Source organism: Chinchilla lanigera, unplaced genomic scaffold, assembly GCF_000276665.1.
Source record: "Chinchilla lanigera isolate Chin_1 unplaced genomic scaffold, ChiLan1.0 scaffold00028, whole genome shotgun sequence".
In the NCBI taxonomy this organism is placed as follows: Eukaryota; Metazoa; Chordata; class Mammalia; order Rodentia; family Chinchillidae; genus Chinchilla; species Chinchilla lanigera.
The window spans coordinates 15,037,318-15,055,496 of record NW_004955429.1 but is presented as its reverse complement, the minus strand read 5'-3'; the positions used below and the strand labels follow the sequence as shown (position 1 = coordinate 15,055,496).

At 47.8% G+C, this 18,179-nt stretch overlaps 1 protein-coding gene across 19 annotated transcripts; it reads left to right on the top strand.

Moving 5' to 3' along the window:
- The first annotated feature begins 6 nt into the window (after positions 1-6).
- LOC102019828 (sperm motility kinase 2B-like) lies at positions 7-17,308 on the top strand. Of its 19 annotated transcripts, XM_013515531.1 has the most exons (9): positions 7-2,109; positions 2,343-2,412; positions 2,712-2,947; positions 4,345-5,424; positions 8,630-9,428; positions 10,108-10,655; positions 10,967-11,372; positions 14,264-14,792; positions 17,256-17,308. In XM_013515531.1, the coding sequence occupies exon 1, from the start codon at positions 414-416 to the stop codon at positions 2,058-2,060; it is 1,647 nt and encodes a 548-aa protein (XP_013370985.1). In that variant the 5' UTR covers positions 7-413; the 3' UTR covers positions 2,061-2,109; positions 2,343-2,412; positions 2,712-2,947; positions 4,345-5,424; positions 8,630-9,428; positions 10,108-10,655; positions 10,967-11,372; positions 14,264-14,792; positions 17,256-17,308. The 19 variants fall into 19 exon arrangements, with proteins under 19 accessions (XP_013370985.1, XP_013370989.1, XP_013370983.1 ...); XM_013515535.1 differs by lacking the exon at positions 2,712-2,947; XM_013515529.1 differs by having other exon boundaries at positions 2,343-2,947.
- Positions 17,309-18,179: the final 871 nt, after the last annotated feature.

Sequence of the window (18,179 nt, the reverse complement as noted above, 5' to 3'; positions counted from 1 at the left end):
TTCGCTTTGTGCTCTTGCTGCTTTTGCTGTCTTCTGCCCCCTTGGACTATTTCCCCTGAGCTCTGCCATACTGCCTTGGAGCCAGCTGATTATGGACTGAAACTTCCACAAACTGTGAGTTAATAAATCTTTCTTTCCTTAACTCTGGGTGTTAGGTATTTTGTCTCAGCAATGAGAGAAAAGTAACCAAGCCAGGAGGCCAAGGTAGAGGTGGCCGGCTGTGCCTGGGCCCATCAGTCCTGTGACTGCACAGGGGCCAGTGTGAGGTCACAGTGCTTAGCTGTATATACAGCTGTGGCTTGGCTGGGGTTTTCATCCCAGAGATCTCTTGCGGGTGATCTGGGATTTGTGCGCGGAGTGTGGTTGGTGATTGATTTGGTGGTGTGGAGAGTATAGATTTTGTTTATATCGTGATGTCCAGTGTGGATGATGAGTGCAGTGAGGGAACATCATGGCGGGACCTCGAGATCAGGTCCCACAGACGCAGCCTCATGAAAGATTACGCAGTGCTGCACCCCCTCGGCCGGGGAGGCTTTGGCACCGTACTGCTGGCAGAACATCGCGGCACAGGGATGCTGGTGGCTGTAAAAGTTTTGGAGAAGAACAAACTGAAGCTGACCTCCACGACATCAGAGGTCAAGATCCTAAAGGACCTCCAGCATCCCAACATTGTCCAGCTATTAGAAGTACTCGAAACTGAGCGTGAATTACTCCTGGTCCTGGAGTACGTGAGGGGGAGAGACCTGTGGCAGTACATCGCCAAGACTGGCAGGGGCAGGCTGCTGGAGGAGGAGGCGCGGGCGCTGTTCCGAGAGCTCGTGGAGGCCGTGCAGTACTGCCATGACCTGGGGATTGTGCACGGGGACCTCAAACCAGGAAACATCTTAATGGACACTGAGGGCCATCCCAAGCTCAGTGACTTTGGCTTGGGGTTCAGGTTCCATCCCGGCCAGAAGGTGACCGCACCTGGGGGCACGTTATACTACTGTGCTCCTGAGGTCTTCTTGGGAGGAAAGCACCAAGGCCCACCCGTGGATGCTTGGTCTCTTGGGATTATTTTGTATGAGGTGGTAGCTGGGTACTGCCCATTTCTTGGAAGGAAACAACAGGTGATACAGAAGGCCCTGGGACGAAGATACGTTTTCCCCACCTTCTTCTCCACAGAGCTGAAAAGCTTAATCTCAGAGCTCCTCACCCCCAACCCCAGGATGCGCCCCACACTGAACCAGGTGTTGCAGCACGGGTGGCTCTGCGGTGCACCTTCCCGTAGTCCCCCGAAGGCGCTGTCCAAGAGCATGAAGACCTCGATCCTGAACGTCATGGCTGGGATGGGGTATAACCCACTGAAGGTCATCGATGCTCTGAGGTATAAGAAATTCAACAAACAGATGGTGACCTTCCTGCTGCTACAGGACCAGGCACTCCAGGGGCTTGGCTTCAGAGTCCAGGTGAAGCCTCGGCATCCAGCTGAAGACCTGGACTTGGAGGAAGCGCCATCATCCTCCACAGACCTGACCTCCTCCTCTCCCCTCCCAAGCAGGAGGGCCAGCGAGCCTGCTCCCCGCACCGAGCCCTTCTTCTCTGGGGTGAAGCTTCCAGGGCAGCAGGGTGACAGAGGCTCCCCGACACTCACTCCCATCTCCAAGATCCCCGTTTGTGATGCGCCCTGCCAGCCCAGCTCTGTCGCTTCCAGTGCATGCTGCCAGCCCAGCTGTGCCACTCCTAGCATGTCCTGCCAGCCCAGCTCTCTATCTCCCAACCTACACTGCTCACCCAGCCCTGGGATCCTCAGCAGGGCCTGCCAGCCCAGTCCTGGAGCCTCCCAGCCCAGTCCTGGGGCCTCCCAGCCTAGTCCTGGGGCCTCCCAGCCCAGTCCTGGAGCCTCCCAGCCCAGTCCTGGGGCCTCCCACTCCAACTCCTGCACCGGGGCAGCCCCGGCCAGCAGTGGGAGGCGGGGCTGGAAGGCCGTGAAGAGGAGGATCACAGGCTGCCTGCAGGCCCTCTGCTGCTGCCCGCTGCCAGCCTGGGGCCGCCGCCTATCCAAGGTGGCTCCATTGTAAAAAGGACAGCAGAGACCCACAGGACATTCAAGGAGGCCGAGCGGTCCAGGTACTTCCTGCGAGCGGGCTGTGTCCTGATGATGTCGTTTTCAGTTGTCAGGGCGGAGAGGAGGGGAGAGGAAGGGACAGGGAAGGGAGGTGTGGGCAGAGGGAAGAGCCTCAGATGCTCAGGAGGAGTTGCTGTGGGGTCTACGCAGGGGAGGGTGGCGTGACCACAGAAAACAGCACAGCTGCTACGTTTCCAAGCAAGCGTCCACGTTATGGGCCTCCTTGCATTTTTAGTGCAGATCCACCATCCCTCCCCTGCACTTGGACGTCCGGCCAACGGGATCCGCCGCGGGAGGAGGCCGCAGTGAGTCACCTGCAGCCCTTTGTCGGGGGAGCTGGAGGGGAGAGGGGGAGGCCCTGTCACCAGTGCACCCTGCGGGGGAAGCGGGTGCGCAGCCCGGGAAGGCTGTGCGGGAGCCAGGAGCCGAGATCCGGGGGGAGGAGGGCAGGGGAGGAGCAGGAGGGGGGCTCACCCGGCTCGTGTCCCGCCCAGCGGCAGGGAGGGCCCGGCGCCGCGGAGCCTCCTGGCCTCCCGCCCTCCCGCAAGGTGCAGGGAGACGCGGGACGGGGACTGTCGAGCGCAGCCAGGACTTTCTCCCACAGCCTCCGCGGCGAGGGCTTCTCCGTGTCCCCCCGCTCGCCCCTCCGCGGGCCCGTGAGCGAGGAGGGATCCGGGCGAAGAGAGGCGGCGCCGCGGATCCCAGCCCCAGCCACCAAGCATCCTCTTCGCTCCAGAAACTTGCGTGGTCCCCGCCACTTCCTTCGGGGCCCTCCCCGCCCCCGGCAGGGATGCCGTGTTCTCCGCTGCCACCGTGTGGTAGCAAGGTGGAACAGCAGTGGTAAGGGTGGGCTGGGTTCCAACTTGGGCAAACCTGCTGCCCTCCCTTGGGGGCTGCTGGGCCTCTTGAGAGTTAGAAGGTGGGGAGCGGGCATGAACCCTCCCGCCCCAGCCAGTCCATTCATTCACTTCTAACACCAAGTGCAGCCTGTGACAGTTCTCTACTTCTGCCAGCGCCAAAGTGCACCCCAGCACCTGTTTGTACCGCCACACGCACACATATACATTCACAGGCGTGTGCACCCTTCGGTCCTTGAGATCAGGGAATTATTCCTCATTGCCAGGATAAGTAATTTAAGAAGTTAGATATTATAAACAACTTTATAGTGATTATTTGAAAACTTAGGTGACAAAGGTTAAGTTCTCGAAACATATATTAATCAAAATTAGCACAAGATACTTTCCATCTGCTCCTCATGTAGCTGTGCTGGTCACACTGATGAGGTCACAAATATTAAACATTTTCCTTCTTGGGCAGAAGGTATACATTTGGGAGGAGGGATTCTCTTGGATGGCTTTAGAATTTCAAAGTAACTGTTAGAAATGTTAGTAACCACGTCCAGTTTCTTGCTGGAGGATAATCACAGTGTCAAAGCCACGTTTTTCAATGATCGTCAGTCGCCACAATCAGCCCCATCTTGGGAATCATCAGCAGTGTCCCATACAGAGGGCGGGTGTGGTGATACCGCTGAGGGATAAAGAACGCAGGCTGGTGCTGTACCTTTAGAGACTCTGTTTGTATCCCATTACTGTGAATTTCTAGTGTCTATACTTTAAAAGCTGTAGCATGTAATGCATTGCTCTACTGTCACAAATATTGTTCTCTGGATTTTTTTTCTTGGGGATTTATTAGGCCTATTTTTAGCGTTATTCCAAATGCTAGCAAGCAGGTATTTAAAAACCCCAAATATGAAAGCGGGGTTTCTTAATTTTCTGAAATTAGCTGAGTTAGTAGGAATTCTGCAGCAACACTGACCATCTCATCTAACCCTCAAAAGCATGAAAAATAAAGACACAAAACTGCCTGTCTACAGCAAGAACCTGCAGTTCCCAAACTATTGAAAGACCCTGCGCCAGCAGATCTATGAAGGGTGCAAGCAGCAGCTGTAACAGCTGCATCTTTTACACAGTTATGCCCAGCTCTCTCTTCCCCCCAGGTGAAAAAAAGAGGGAAATCTGCTTTTGAGTCACTCAGAGAGTTAAACATTTTCCCATTTCCTTTAAGAAACTAAACTATTATGTTATAGTCATAAATACTCAGGCCACTCCACCTATTTTTTGTGGTCAGATATTTCTGTGTTTGAACCTAAATACGAGTCTAGATTGTAAGATACTAGTTAGCCGAGACCTATGATAACACAAAATTATGTATGAAATATCATTTGTGGTGTTTTCCAGCCTCACCTCGGTCTGCACCTCTGCCTGCTCCCTCCCCAGGACCTGGCGCCCAGCGAGCTGCGCTTGGCAGGCCCCTGCTCCCTCATTAGCCCGCAGAAGTGCCTGACGCCGCAGCACACCGCCTGCTGCTGGTCACCCAGAGTTTCGCCTGCACCCCCAGGCACCACAGCCCATCGCACCAGGACTTTCTGTTGTTGCTGGAGCTTCTGTACCAGCAGCAGAGTTGGCATCGGCGGTGGCGGCAGCAGCCTCACCACCAAGTGCTACTGAGCCCCTGCCAGCCGTGGTCCAGACTCTGCCCCCAGACCACAGCTAATAACCCCGACTCCCAACATGGCTACGCTGGACTCCCCCTAGTCACGGGAGAACAGAGCTTACCACAAAGTTAAACAGTGCCGCCGGTTCAGCACAAAACCAAGAACAGACGCTGTGAGCATCAAACGCTGAGAAGATGTTTTTTACCGCTGCAGTCCCAGTAGCCACTAGCACGGGGAGCTCTTCTAGCAGGTTGGCCTTGGGGTTCCAGCGATGACCGTCAAACAAGAGGAGGCCATCCAACAAACGTCAGTGTGCGGAGGGGACTCTGCCGAGTAGTGGGCAGCAGGTGGAGAAAGGGCTGCTCTCCCCTGACCTTCAGGGCCAGTTCCTGAGTGAGTAACACGAAGGCATCATCTGGTCTAAGACGTGTGGGGAGAAATTCTACACAATGTGCTTACAATACAGGGACAGCGTGTTTCACACCAGTACACAGGGTGACCGTGACTGTCTCTCAGTCAGTTTGAACTTCATCTGGATACAGAAACCTGAGCCGCACCGGAAGGTGGCGGGCTCCGTGTCAGGTTGCATAGGCTGATGTGGTGGCGTGCCGTCACCACACGCGGCACCGAGATGGCGCTGCTGGCCATCAGCACTGTGGACCCCTCGCCGCCCCGTGGCCCTCGCACAGCGTGAAGCCCGTGGTGCTCAGCAGCTCCTTGAAGAGGAAGGCGAAGCACTCTTCTTTTAAATGGTCATCAGTCACCACAGTCAGCTCAATCTTGGGAATCATCAGCTTCGTGGGAATCAATGCCTCGATGGCCTGTAAGTTGCACAGGGGCTGAGCCTTACGGTGGCAGCATGGATAGGCATGGTGTGAGGAGAAGGCAGTGCCTGGAGCCTCTTTTATAAAGGCACCCATCAGTCACGAGGGGCCCCACCACCCCCGGGAGGTTCCCATATCAGCATGGGTGTCTGGGAAGGACGTAAGACATTAATGTGTTTCTTGTATGCAGCATACTGTAGGGTTTTGTCTTTTGTTCGTTCTTCTAATCTGTGTCTTGATTGGGTAACTAAGACCATTCACGTTTACAGTTATGACTGAGAGCTGCTGGCTTTTCCTGCCATTGTATTATTTTCTTGTTGATTTCCCCTTTTCCCCTCCTGCGGAACTACTCACCCTGCCGCATGTCTTCATTTGATTGGACCTTTGGACTAGTTGACTTCAGTGTCTCTAGGATACCCTTATGATTTGGTCACGAATTTGTCGTGAAAGACCTTATTTCCCCGTCAATTTGTAAAGATAGTTAGGCAGGATATATCAGCCTGGGTTGGAAGTTGTTTTCTTTTAGAGCTGGAAATGCTTTGCTCCAAGCTCATCTGGGCTTTCTGTGTGGAGAAGTCTGCTGCCGTTCTGATGGGTTTTCCTTTATAAGTTATTCTTTGGGTTTCTCTTGGAACCTCTTAATACCTTTGTATTTAGTTCTATTTAGATTTTCTACGTACAAGTTTATTTTACCAAGGGTTACTCTGACATGCCCAGTAAGGGTATTGTTTAAATTAAGCACTGTTTAATTCTTTGTCTCTCTCACACATATACAGGCACTTCTTACTATATAATACATAGTATCAAGTGAAAGGCAGAGAGGAAGACAGAGAAGTTAGTGGGATAAGGAAATTAGAAAGAGAAAAGGCACAACTTTAAAAAGAAAACAGACTAAAAGAAAGAGGAGGGTGAAGGAAAATGAAATTAGATTTAAAAATAATACAAAGGAACAAAAACTACAAAAAAACACACACGCTCAAAAAACAAGCAAGCAAACAAGCAAAAACCCCTCGCACCGTTGCCGTAGCATAAAACTCAGCACCGACACAGCTCGCTTCATTCTGCGGTCAGAGTCCAGCTGGGGGCACCCAAGCCGGTGTCTGCACTGTGATCTGCCCACTTCCTTCCCGGGAGCCGGTGCTCTGGACTTGCCTTCTTCTGCAAGCTGTGCTCTGAGCATGCTAACTGCGGGTCTCTGCCTCTGTCCCGCGATCTGACCACCTCCATTAGCCTGGGCACGGGAGGACGTGGTGCGCTGGGCCATCACTAGGTTTCCAGTGACTTCTGCCCAGCGACCTCTCACCCCTGCTCCCCTCCCTCACTGCGTGGCAGGTGCCGTGCTCGTGTCCGGGTTTTCCCTCCGCGGCCTTTTGCCTGGTGCACAGCCAGAAGCCCTCTGACCCAGGTGCCACTTTCTGTCCCTGCGCCTATAGTCTTTTATTAGCCACTGTCCCCGGAGGGTCACGTTTTAACCTGGAGAACTTGGCACAGCCCCCGGCTTCCTGTCCTTCGCGGTCCCCAGCTGGGTGCTGGCTGATCCGCCATGAGGTCCCATGGGCAGGCCTGGCAGTGGGCTGGCTGTCCCCCCAGGCGCTGTACCCCCGGGGTGTGGGGGAAGGATGGGTAACCGATTGTTCTGACTTGGGCAAACCTCTGCTCCCCGCAAGTCTAGCTGCATCTGGAGGCACCTTGCTTGCACAGACCTGGGCCTCAGTCCTCTCGGTGCTTACGTTCAGGTCCCTAGTCCCCGGTGCATTTGTACGCACACCCTGGAGTCCCTGCCCGAGTCTTCCCATACAGAACTCTGGCCTTCCATTGCTGCGAAATCCTCGTTTGGAAATGTGTCCTTCATAGTGAAGCTCCTCCCAGTGGAGAGGGTAGAGTCACTGTGAGCCTATTCTGACAGCCAGGTCACCACTGAGGAGATGGCTTTTCTCACAGAGAAGGAGAGTCCAGTCCCGTCCCAGGTTCGGGTGCACCCCGGACCTGCGTGGAAGAGCTGCTGAGACTCAGGTGCCGCGCAACGTTCCCTCCCAAACCCTCCTGATTGGACTTTGGCCCAGTGAGTCTCTCCCTCGGGTACCTGAGTGCCTCTGTAGCCCGCGTCTCTCTCTGGTGCACAGTCCAGCCAAGAGGCCCTCTCAGCCTCCATAATGTCAGAAGCCCTTTCCATCTTGGTATGCACCCATTGGTGGTGATTTGTTACTGCAGAAGATATAGACTAAGATAGCTCCTGTGCTTGCTTAGTTAATTCTGAAAACATCCTCGACGAGCTTAGTGAAGGTCCCATTCACTCCCATGTACCTCAAGTCTTTTCTCTTTGATTTTGCTATTGTTTTCATTAGTTTTATTGAGGTACAAGTAACAAACTATATATCCACGCACGCAGTTATTGGGTGAGGTGTTCTGTAGATACCAGTGAGGTCAAGGTGATTCATGTGTCATTCCAGACTTTACTCTCCTTATGGATCTTTCTTTGGTCTGCCTGGTCTGTAAATTATTGTTTGAGGATTTTTATAAGCTATGAGTGTAGATTTGCCAATTTCTTCCTTTTTTTTTTTTTTTTTTTTTGGGTTTTTCTCCGGTACCGGGAACCGAACTCACGACCTTGCGCTTGCCAGGCAGGCGCTTTTGCCGCTGAGCTAAATCCCCAGCCCCAATTTCTTCCTTTTGTGTTGTCATTTTTTATGTGTTGAAAGTTCAGTGAGTAGCTGAACACGATTACTATGTGCTGTTGATTAATTTTCACCCTTTTCTTTGGGAAAGGTGTCCCAGTCTATCTGCTATCAAAGCACACAGGTCAGTGTGTCATGCTTTTGGCCTGCACGGCGGCTCTTTGCCATCTAGTCACCGACACTGCAAGGACCATATCTAAAACGGTGAAGCCCATGTGCCTTCCCTGCCCGACTGCATCCTTATGTGAGACCCTGAGTGTTTTCCCTTATGCTTTGTCGGGGCACTAATTCATGCCCCACTGCTTACGGTCATAAGTGCGGGAACACAGCTCTCTAACATCAGACATTGAAGAGGCTGACAAAAATACAGTAGAAAATCCCAGCAGACTTCTGCTAAGTGTTTTTAGAAAGTGAGTTAATGTAGTCAGTAGCTGACCATGGTTCAACTTATTTTTCAGTGCTGTGAGGGTGAGGAAGTCGTGCATTCAGTAGAAACTGGACTTTTGAGTTTTGCTTTTTTCCCTTACAGGTCAAAAATGCATCTACTGTACCTGACCTCCAAGTCTTGTTAGCGACACGGAACACTGCAGAGCAGTTCCTCCAGAAGCCTGGGACTGGCCGATGGCTCGATGCCCAGCACAACTAGAGATTCTGGGAGTATTTCCCAGCTCTGCCTCAGTACCATTTCCGTTCCTGTGCCTGTACTTACCTCAGCCCACAACCTCCTTCTGTGCCTTGGTCTGTTTTTAAATTTGTACTAAAGTTCACATTGAAATTTCACTCCCAGTTCGAGACCTGAAACACTCAAAACACACAGCCAGGCATCGCCAGGAACCAAGTGCTCTGGGTGAGGACAGGGAAGAGAGTGCCTGCCGCACACCGTAGGCAGAGGGGCCTCAAAGGCGCTGCAGACTCTTGGGAGGCACCAGGAACGTCTCACACCAGAGGAGTTTGCCATGGGTTTGGACTAATCTGAATTTAGGATCAAAAAGAAATACGTGATGACGTCTACGTGAATGGTCCAAGAACGGGATGGTGTGTACTTGATGGGACCATTCTGATCCCTCACGCGGCTGTGTCAGGGGAGCCTAGAGGAAAGTTGGAGCACAACTGTCCCTGGATGGCTGTTACCCAGGAGAGAGGAGAGTAAAATGCAGAGACAGGTGAAGCACTCCACTGGATTCTGTAGCTCTGTCCTCCCCAGCAGGAGCGTGTGGCCTTTCCACAGTTGCTAAAATGACACATCTTCGGAGAGGGGAGCTAAGGACTTCCTTTTCTTAAAGCTTGCAGTTTTCTCAGGAGCACTCGATCCCCTCAAGTCCCCCTGGGTAAGTGCTGCTGTGTCCACAGGGGCAGCGTCAGTGGGCGAGCAGGGTCCAAGGCAGGCCGTGGAAGGAGGCCAGTGGGCTTTGAGCTAAGGTTTTTGTAGACACAGATTAACCACCCGGCCTTTCATGTGTGACTCATAAAATTAGTATATTTTTCATGGGAAATAATTGCTTTCAGGCATGTGTTTATCCTCCTGAATTAAATGGCTTTAAAATGCTATATCACTTCTCAAGGATATATTATTACCACTTCAGACTAAAGCTTTTAAATTCCTATTTACAGCCTCAGGAGAGAGACAACTTTTGCTAGAGGTTTTCATCCCATCTATTCAGTTTCTCTCCTAGGATCTGTGTACGACAAGTAAAACTTGCTGAGTAAGCGGCCCCTGCAGTTTGGGCTCTTGAAAAATAGTTTAAATGATTCAGTATGAAATGAGGTTCTTTGCCCATGGCATCAGCTCTTGAAGAGAGTTTAATCTCATTTCTACTAAATATGTACAAGCATGTTCTCATAAAGAGCTTTCTTGTCCCAGCATTGGTTTGAAACCTTTCATTTGCTCTGCTGACATTTATTTGCTCTGCTGTTAGGAAATTTCTTATTAGAGGACAATGAAAGTTGGACTGCAATTACATTCAAAGAAAACAAAGTGACGATGATGATTTCCCCTGCCTTCTCTAGAGAGAAGACTGTAACCCACCAGAACGTTTTGAGAAGAAAGACGATGTTAATACATTCTCCGTGTACCTTCATTTTAAAACTTTCATTCATAGTGGATACGGCAGCGGCCCTTTCAATAGGAAAACGCAGGCCAAGGTATCGTCGTCTGTCCTAACCTCCATTTGTGTGTACGAGACCTCCCACTGGCTGTTTACCTATTTTTATCAGCCAATAAATGTGAACGGATCCCCTTTGCTTGCTAGTAAAGTACAAAGGCTATGAAGACAAATGAAAGTGCAAGCCGTTTAGCGAGAACCCAAGACCGCCGACTGCGCTATGGGATTAATAGGAGAAGCACACGCTTGTGTGGGATTTGTGCATATGTGAGGGAGGACGGCTTCGGACTGGTGAGTGTGCCCATTGGGTCTTCCTGGTTTTTGACTTTGGAGTCGTAATCACCTTCTCTTCCCTTTTCTCAAAACAGATGCAACCCCTTCGATGCTGTTAGGAGCTGTGGCTAAATGAGCATGTGGAGCTGTGGCTGGGCTTCCTTTAAGTGGGCAGCAAAGGTGATTGTCAGTGTTTCCTTTTTTGTAAGGTACGCAGCTGCCATCCGGGTGCTCAGATGGTCCTCAGCTTTCTCCTCCCTCCTCCCGGAGCGGTGCGCTTCACAGTGCCGTGCACTGGGCTCCGGCCGTCTATCTGGTGGCGGGGATTCTGCCTTCCCTGCTGCGCCTGGCATCTCACCTCTTTCTCTTTGCGGTTTTCTGCTAGTATTCTGCCAAAAGGTGGAGAATGTAGACCAATATCCCCATGAACCTAGCCCACTCCTGTGCTCAGGGTCAGTCTCCTCACAGGCCCTTTTTCCCTTAAATCATAGACAACGACAATATTAATGGCCTGATGGTGGAGGTGACCTGTAAGGTCCAGGAGTAACAGCCAAGATTTGCTCGTTCGTGCATCTGAGACACTTGGCTACATTCTGGACGTCAATCCTATTATTATTTACCATCTCCTCGCATGTGATGTGCAGATTAATCTCATGCTGCCTATGAAAAAACAAATATGCACCCCTGCTACCACCTTGTCATCTGTCCTCCTGCAAGGCCCCAGGTGCCCAGATCTGATGGCTGTCTCCTGAGGCCCCTGCCGCCCACTGTACTCCAGGTCTGTCCTGACCACGGGCTGCGGTGCCCTGACCCAAGCTTTCCTCACTCATTTCTGAACCATCCGAGGATCAGAGGATTGTCCTGGGTCTCAGCAACTGCAAGACAACACTGTCTAAAGTGAGTCCTTTTTCTATTAGATAATTAACAGATAATTAGATAATTAACAGCTAAACGGTGTTGAAAACCTGCCAATGGTTTAGATCTAACATTCCCCCGAGTTCTCATGCGCGTGGAAGCTGCTCGGATCGGGGAGGCGCTGTACTCATAAGTGGACCCTTCCACTGATGACCTCACAGCTAATGGGCTGTTCGGTGCGGCCTGGTTGGAGGTGGCTGGCTGGGGGGCGTGGCCTGGAAGGCTGTCCTCTTGACCCTGGCCCCTCCCATCTCTGCTTCCTGGCCACATCTGGCTGCCATCTTTTTGCCTTGGGCCAGGGACCTCACTCAATGTCCCTGGTATGGTTGGTTATGGTACCAATATGAGCTAAGTATGAGGATGGTTATGGTACCAATACGGACTAAAACCTGAGTGAAAATTAGCCCCTCCTGCTGTACACATTGTGTCTGGCCGGTATTTCATCCTGGCCAAGGGGAAGTGACTGAGGCAGTGTCCCGGCCTCCTTGTGACTAGGAAAGTTCCCGGTGGTGACTGCTCAAAAATGAACAGTTTTCTCTCCCACATCTCCTACTTCATTCATGTTGTTTTCCCTAAGCTGCCCGCTTGGCCTTTCTTTCTTTTTCCCAGTGTGGCCTCTGGAAGGTGACCTGTTTGTGAACTTCCTTCATGCTTCTAGCTCCTTACAATGCTGAAAATAACTTAGTTCTGTCCCCTGGCTTATGGATGATTCCAACATGCTAGTTGGCCAGTTTAACAAGGTTATTTGTCAGATTCCATTTTTTAAAACAGAATGAAAACACAGCCTGAATTTCACAGAAATAACATGAGGAGACCAGTTTAAGATTTATGTCATGGGATTCTTTTAAAATATCTTTAAATGTTTTTTGTATACACTAATTTAATGTTAGTCCTTTAAACTGTTATCAGGGTATAGTTGGCAACTTACATGAAAAAGATGTCCACGAAGTAGGTGTTTTTCATGTATTAATACATGAAAGACCAAGAGGACCACCGAAGACTGTGTTTAACGACAGCTTGTGATCTGCAGAAGTCAGAGACACCTGAGAGTCAGATGAGTCGTTCTTGATGCTTCCCCTGAGCATATGACAGGAACAAACCTTAATTTGCTGGCTGTGCGAATGGAGAAAATTGTATCACTTTCCCATATCAATCCTTTGGGAAAAGATTAAATTTTTAAGAGTTCTTACTATGACATTTCTATTTTAAAAATCAGAAGTTTCTGAATGAGTAAATAAGATCCAAAACATATAATATGTATTGTAAAGTGGGAAGAAAGTGTTCAAAAAGAAAGAAAAACTGGGATAGGGGAAAGGAGAAAAGAAGGAAGGGAAAAGCAAAAAATATTTTAAAAATATGATAGTTAAGATAGTTATCCTACTAATTTTTTAGTTCATTGAAAAGAAAGGTTTGTGCTAATATTGTTTGGACAATTAAATGCCTATATATTGTACTCTGAGGAATTTAAAGATAATAATATGCTATGTATTAACCACCGTTAGCCCCGTTATCTTGATTTGAAATTTTTGTTTTTTATCTTTCAGATAAAATTTTTAAAAATCAGAAGTTTTGATACTATTTGGACCCACTTAGCTCTGAATAATTAAGTATGACCACATGTTCCTGGTGCCTAAATATGTGTGAATTTTTGTTTTGCTTGTTTTGTTTTTGAGACAGGGTCTCGCTTTATAGTTCAGGCTGGCTTGGAACTCACTATGTAGCCCAGGCTGGCCTCACACTCATGGCAATCCTCCTGCCTCAGCCTCCCGGCTACTGGAATTACAGGTATGAGCCAACTTGCCTGGCTCAGGGTGCCTAAATCCTTCAGGTTCCACTCAGTCACTTACAGAGCATGTGCTCTGGGCAGCTGAGAAAATCTAGTCTTATTCCATGACGTTCAGTCTGTGAGAATGTGTCTGCACCCGTGTGACCATTTCATGACACTCGTGTTATAGCTGCATCCTGCAGGGAGATAGCCTGTACATTAGCCAGCACCAAATTCTGCAGTATAAACTTTACCCTTCAGCCTGTAACTCTGCACGAATATCCTTTCTTGACTCCTATGATGACCTGTAGGGTGGAAGTGGTTGCCTCTCATGTAATGAAAACCTTAGCAAAGGATCATCACCGCACTTAAAATGTGGCTGTATTTACCCCCCATTCCACAGGCCCGTGGTGGGATGAAAAGGAACCTGGGAGGTGGTCTGATAATTAAAAGCTGCGCTCTCATTGCTGAGACAAGGTTTTTCTGGCGTGAGTTGTAGATGTAAGATCTGGCCTTGGAGGAGTCAGAGAAAAGCTTTGCATTCCGTGTGTCCTGCAGACAGATGTTAAGAGTTTAGTGTCTGGCACGCGTTAGCCTCGCTCTTTCAGCCTGGAACAGAACTGGAATATCTCTGTAGACTGTGGTAATTTTCTCAGGCAGCTGCATGAGTCATTATACAGTGATCACATCCCTGCTATTTCATGCCTATGCCGGGCGGTCTGCACATTCGGTACCTTCGCACATACACATAATACTGCATTTCTAAGAGAGAAGAAAACTGTCCGAATTTTACAGATCACATGACCGTGGCTCAGCTGTGTTGGCTGACTGTTCAAATCCTGCATTTGGTAAATGTCAGATCACAGATGTAAACTGAAGCCATCTGACTTCAGAGCCTACTGAGAAACATTGGTTCTCTGTCAATGTTTTCCGGCAATCAATCAGACTGAAGATGTCCCTGGCGTCACATAACTGTGCACGGTTCCCCCGTGGACAGTTCCTGCTCGGGAGGATCTTCTTTCCAGATGTAGGCAAGTCTGCTCTCCCAGCTTACACAAAAAAACGTAGGGCTCTTACCATGTTGCTTGCACCTATTCACTTTCTGCAGATATGAAGGCAAATAAGACGTTGTACCTGACTGTGAGAACTTAAAATTGAGACAAGAGACAAGGAAGTACTTTCCATCATCTGGGACACTTTTCTCACAGAGGTGCCGGGGAGGCCCCGCAGGAGACTCACAGTCCAGCCGCCATTGGGAAGGGCTGGGGCGGGGTGACAGCAGCCGTGCGTCTCGGAGGGTGTGAGGTGGGCCTGAGTTCTGAAGGGAAGAGAATGTGTGGGGAGGAATCCGGGGTTCTGATAAAGGCACTGTGTTGGCTGAGGTGATGACAGTGGTGATACTGGTGATCATTTTCCTTGCTTTTCTCCTCAGATACTTACTGTATGTTCCTACCTCGTGAAGATGAACAGAAAGAGAAGATTTTCCAGGCACACTGACATAAGAAACAGTTTTCTCTGAAGTCACCATCCGGAGCTCAGCCAACACTGTCCTGCATCTCTTCCACATCCTCACATTTCTCCTCAAGCCCCTGGACCTGACTATCACGCAGCTGGCCCTGCCTCACCTGGTGATGCTGGTAACCGCGGGGTTCATATGTGGAGACACTTTTGAGTTTCAGGGTTGCGGGGATGGCCTCATGTGTAAATTGGTTATCTACGTGCACAGGTTGATGAGGGCACTCTCCATCTGTACCACCTGCCTGCTGAGTGTCCTCCAGGCCATCACCCTAAGCCCCAGAATCTCTTGGTTGGCAAAATTCAAGCATAAATCCTCACATCACTACCCATGTTGCCTTCTCCTTTTATGGGTCTTCAGTATTGGTGCCACCCCCAATGTGACCTCACAGTCTTGTGTTTGTCGCTGAACCCTGCTCTCAGTGGCCCATTAGCTACATGTTCAGGTGCATATTTTTCTCCTTGATAAACTCCCAAGCCATCTCCCTTATAGGCTCGATGGCTCTCTCAAGTGGATACATGGGGACTCTCTTGTGCTGGCGTAAGAGGCAGTTCCAGCATCTTCCCAGCACCAGCCTTTCTCCAAAGGCAGCCCCAGAGGAAAGGGCCACTCGGACCTTTCTGCTGCTTGTGGGTATTTTTGTGCTCATGTACATTTTGGACTGTGTTGTCTCCTCCTCTGGAACATTGGGGAACAATGACCCAATTCATCACTGTGTCCAGATGCTTGTGGGCGATGGCCATGCCATGATCTGTCCTTTGGTGCTCATCAGTACTAAAAAATGAATGATCAAGAACTCATCATCTAGGTGACGAAAAAACAGTAAATGTTCAATTCAGAAATGGACAGTTTCCCTTAAGATGAGCTAACTGCTTTGATGTATTTGGTTGACAATATTTTATCACTGTGCTCTGAGGAAACAAAGGCTTCTATTTCCAGTCATACTCAAAAGTACTGGAACTCTTACCCCGTGTCAGACTTTGAAAACAGGATGTACATCACTGATTTTGTGGGGATAGACCAAGGCCAAGAAGAAACAGGAAGGAGGCATTACACAGAAAACACACTAACAAAATTTGGAGGATTAGAGTGGTTATAATTTTGCATGGGCTATGCATATTAATATTTACTGATTTATATGCTGTCATATGTACTGTTCATTTTATGTCTGTTATACCTAGGAAAACCTATTAAAAACCAAGTTGAAAAAATAAGAACATGTATGCTGGATAAGCAAGTTTTTGATTTTCATAACTAAACAGCATGTGTATGTATGAATATATATATATGTACAGAATATAAATAACAGTATGAAATAATACTTCAACATTAGTTATATACATACAAGGTTGAAAAAATCTCCACAAATTCCATGGAGTAAAATTACTGTGGTCTTCATTCTCTACACAAAATTTAATAGTATCAGCAAATTATAACAAGTGGGTAGCAAGACTAAGTTTAATTATCCATTCCCTTGAAAAAAAGACCTTTATGAAAATCTATAAATTATATAAAAATTAAAATGATACTAGAGAGTGGTAGGCAAAATATACCATAAATTCAGATCTTTAATTCTTTATGTTTGCATTGGAAAACAGAAAATCATTAATTCCCATTATTCCTATGTGCTTTTTAATAGCATGAACATTACAATATCAAATTTTTGTATTCTTTTTAAGAGGTGAAGTAGAAATGCTACAAATTATTATAGTAGAATATTAGAAGAAACAGAACGCACACATGCTGAATTCAGAATTTCTTACAAAACATTATGTTTTACAATATATTATCAATGTGATGTGTGTCTGAGAATCTTATTCCCTGACATTTATAATGTTGATATTTTCTCTATAGGTGATAGGACAAACTAGTCAATGTGATAACCTCTTCTCAATTCTGGATACAGAGAAACATTCGTCTAAATACCTAAGAGTGTTTAAAATCATAAGGGTAATCCTAGATCCTAAATATGAAGAATTATCTGCCACCAGAATATTAAGCAAATTGAAAGCCTATCCTATGCCTAAGGCAGTCAGGGATAGCCAGATAATTGACATTTATCTGATCTGAAAGGACAGTTACAGCATTTTCAACAGCAGACAGCACTGTCAGGACTGAGGGACAACACTGAGCGTGTTCTCTAAGGGGACAGCGGGGTGGGGTGGGGTGGGAGGTGGCAAAGGAGACAGTAAACCTAATCATTTTCTCCCTTGAGTACGATAGTGGTGAGTGTTCTTCCAGCATGCTTGAGCTTCAAATTTAATAATGTGTGATTTAAATATTGGATATTAATGTCCCAAAGGAAGGAAGGGGTAGAAAAAAAATTCATTCTCAAGCATTACCAGGAATACGATAAGCTATATCTAAATAAAATTTGTTAAACTGCAGAATATTTCAGGAGCTAATTTTTGCTGAAGGCAAAATATAAGATCTCCAACACTTCAGATATTGAAATAATTATATATATGATATAACTGTGATAAGTAGTAAAGAAATAAAGGAACTAAGAATTTTAGATTTAATGTGTCAGTTTTAAAAACACATTGAAAGCAATGTATGAATTTCATTTCTACATTGATTACAGCAAAAATCTCTGGTGAGAAATTTTTAACCTACCTGAGAACTCAGAAAAGTGAACCAAAGCAGGCCAACTGTGGAGGAATCAAAATGTGGAGATGTACCCCTACATAGGTCAGTTTTCCATTTCTTCTGTCTCATGAATTGGCCTGATAGTGGTAATAAAAATGTGTCCTTCTGACAGGAGGAAATAGGAAACAGTGCCTTGGCGAGCCAGTCTAAGAGTCTCTATAGGGAAATAATTATAGTGCGGGCTCCCGTGTCTATATATGTATGGATCCCAGCAACATGCCAGTCTAGTGGCAGGCACATGTGGGCCAGATGTGAACCACCACGGCTGAGGTGGGACACGCACAAGAGGAGGGTAAAGCAACTTACAGCCTGAACCTACCAGGGTAGAGCGCCCTCTACAACAAAACCTAAACATTCTCTATGGCATTGTGACTAAGAACACAGTTCAATGCTCGTGAATTCTAAAACACAATTTAAAATTACTCAACATATAAAGAACTGGGAAAATGTGACCAACTGCAAGAAATGCACACAATCACTAGATGCCAAACTCAAGATCACACAGATATTTAAATTAGCAGAAACAATATAAATGCACTCCTTAGGGTAAATACACTTAAAAGGAATAAAAGGATAGAATTTGTCAGTAGACAGTTTTTTTTTCAAAAGACAAACTTGGAACTGAAAACTACAGTCCCTTTAATGAAAATATTTTTGTTAGGCTTAACAGCAAATTGAGATAATAGAGGAAAGAGCAAACAGGAAAACAGACCAACGGGGAAAGAGAGAAATGAGGTTGGGAGAAGTACATAAATCTGAAGGACCTACCAAACAACACTGACATATCTAAAATAAGAGTAACAGGGTTAGGATGCAAGGAGAAAGACATTTGAACAACATATATTCTTACAATCCATCA

Bases quoted from the DNA above. Each gene is read 5' to 3' on its own strand.
- LOC102019828 (XM_013515535.1), top strand. From the start codon at position 414: ATGTCCAGTGTGGATGATGAGTGCAGTGAGGGAACATCATGGCGGGAC.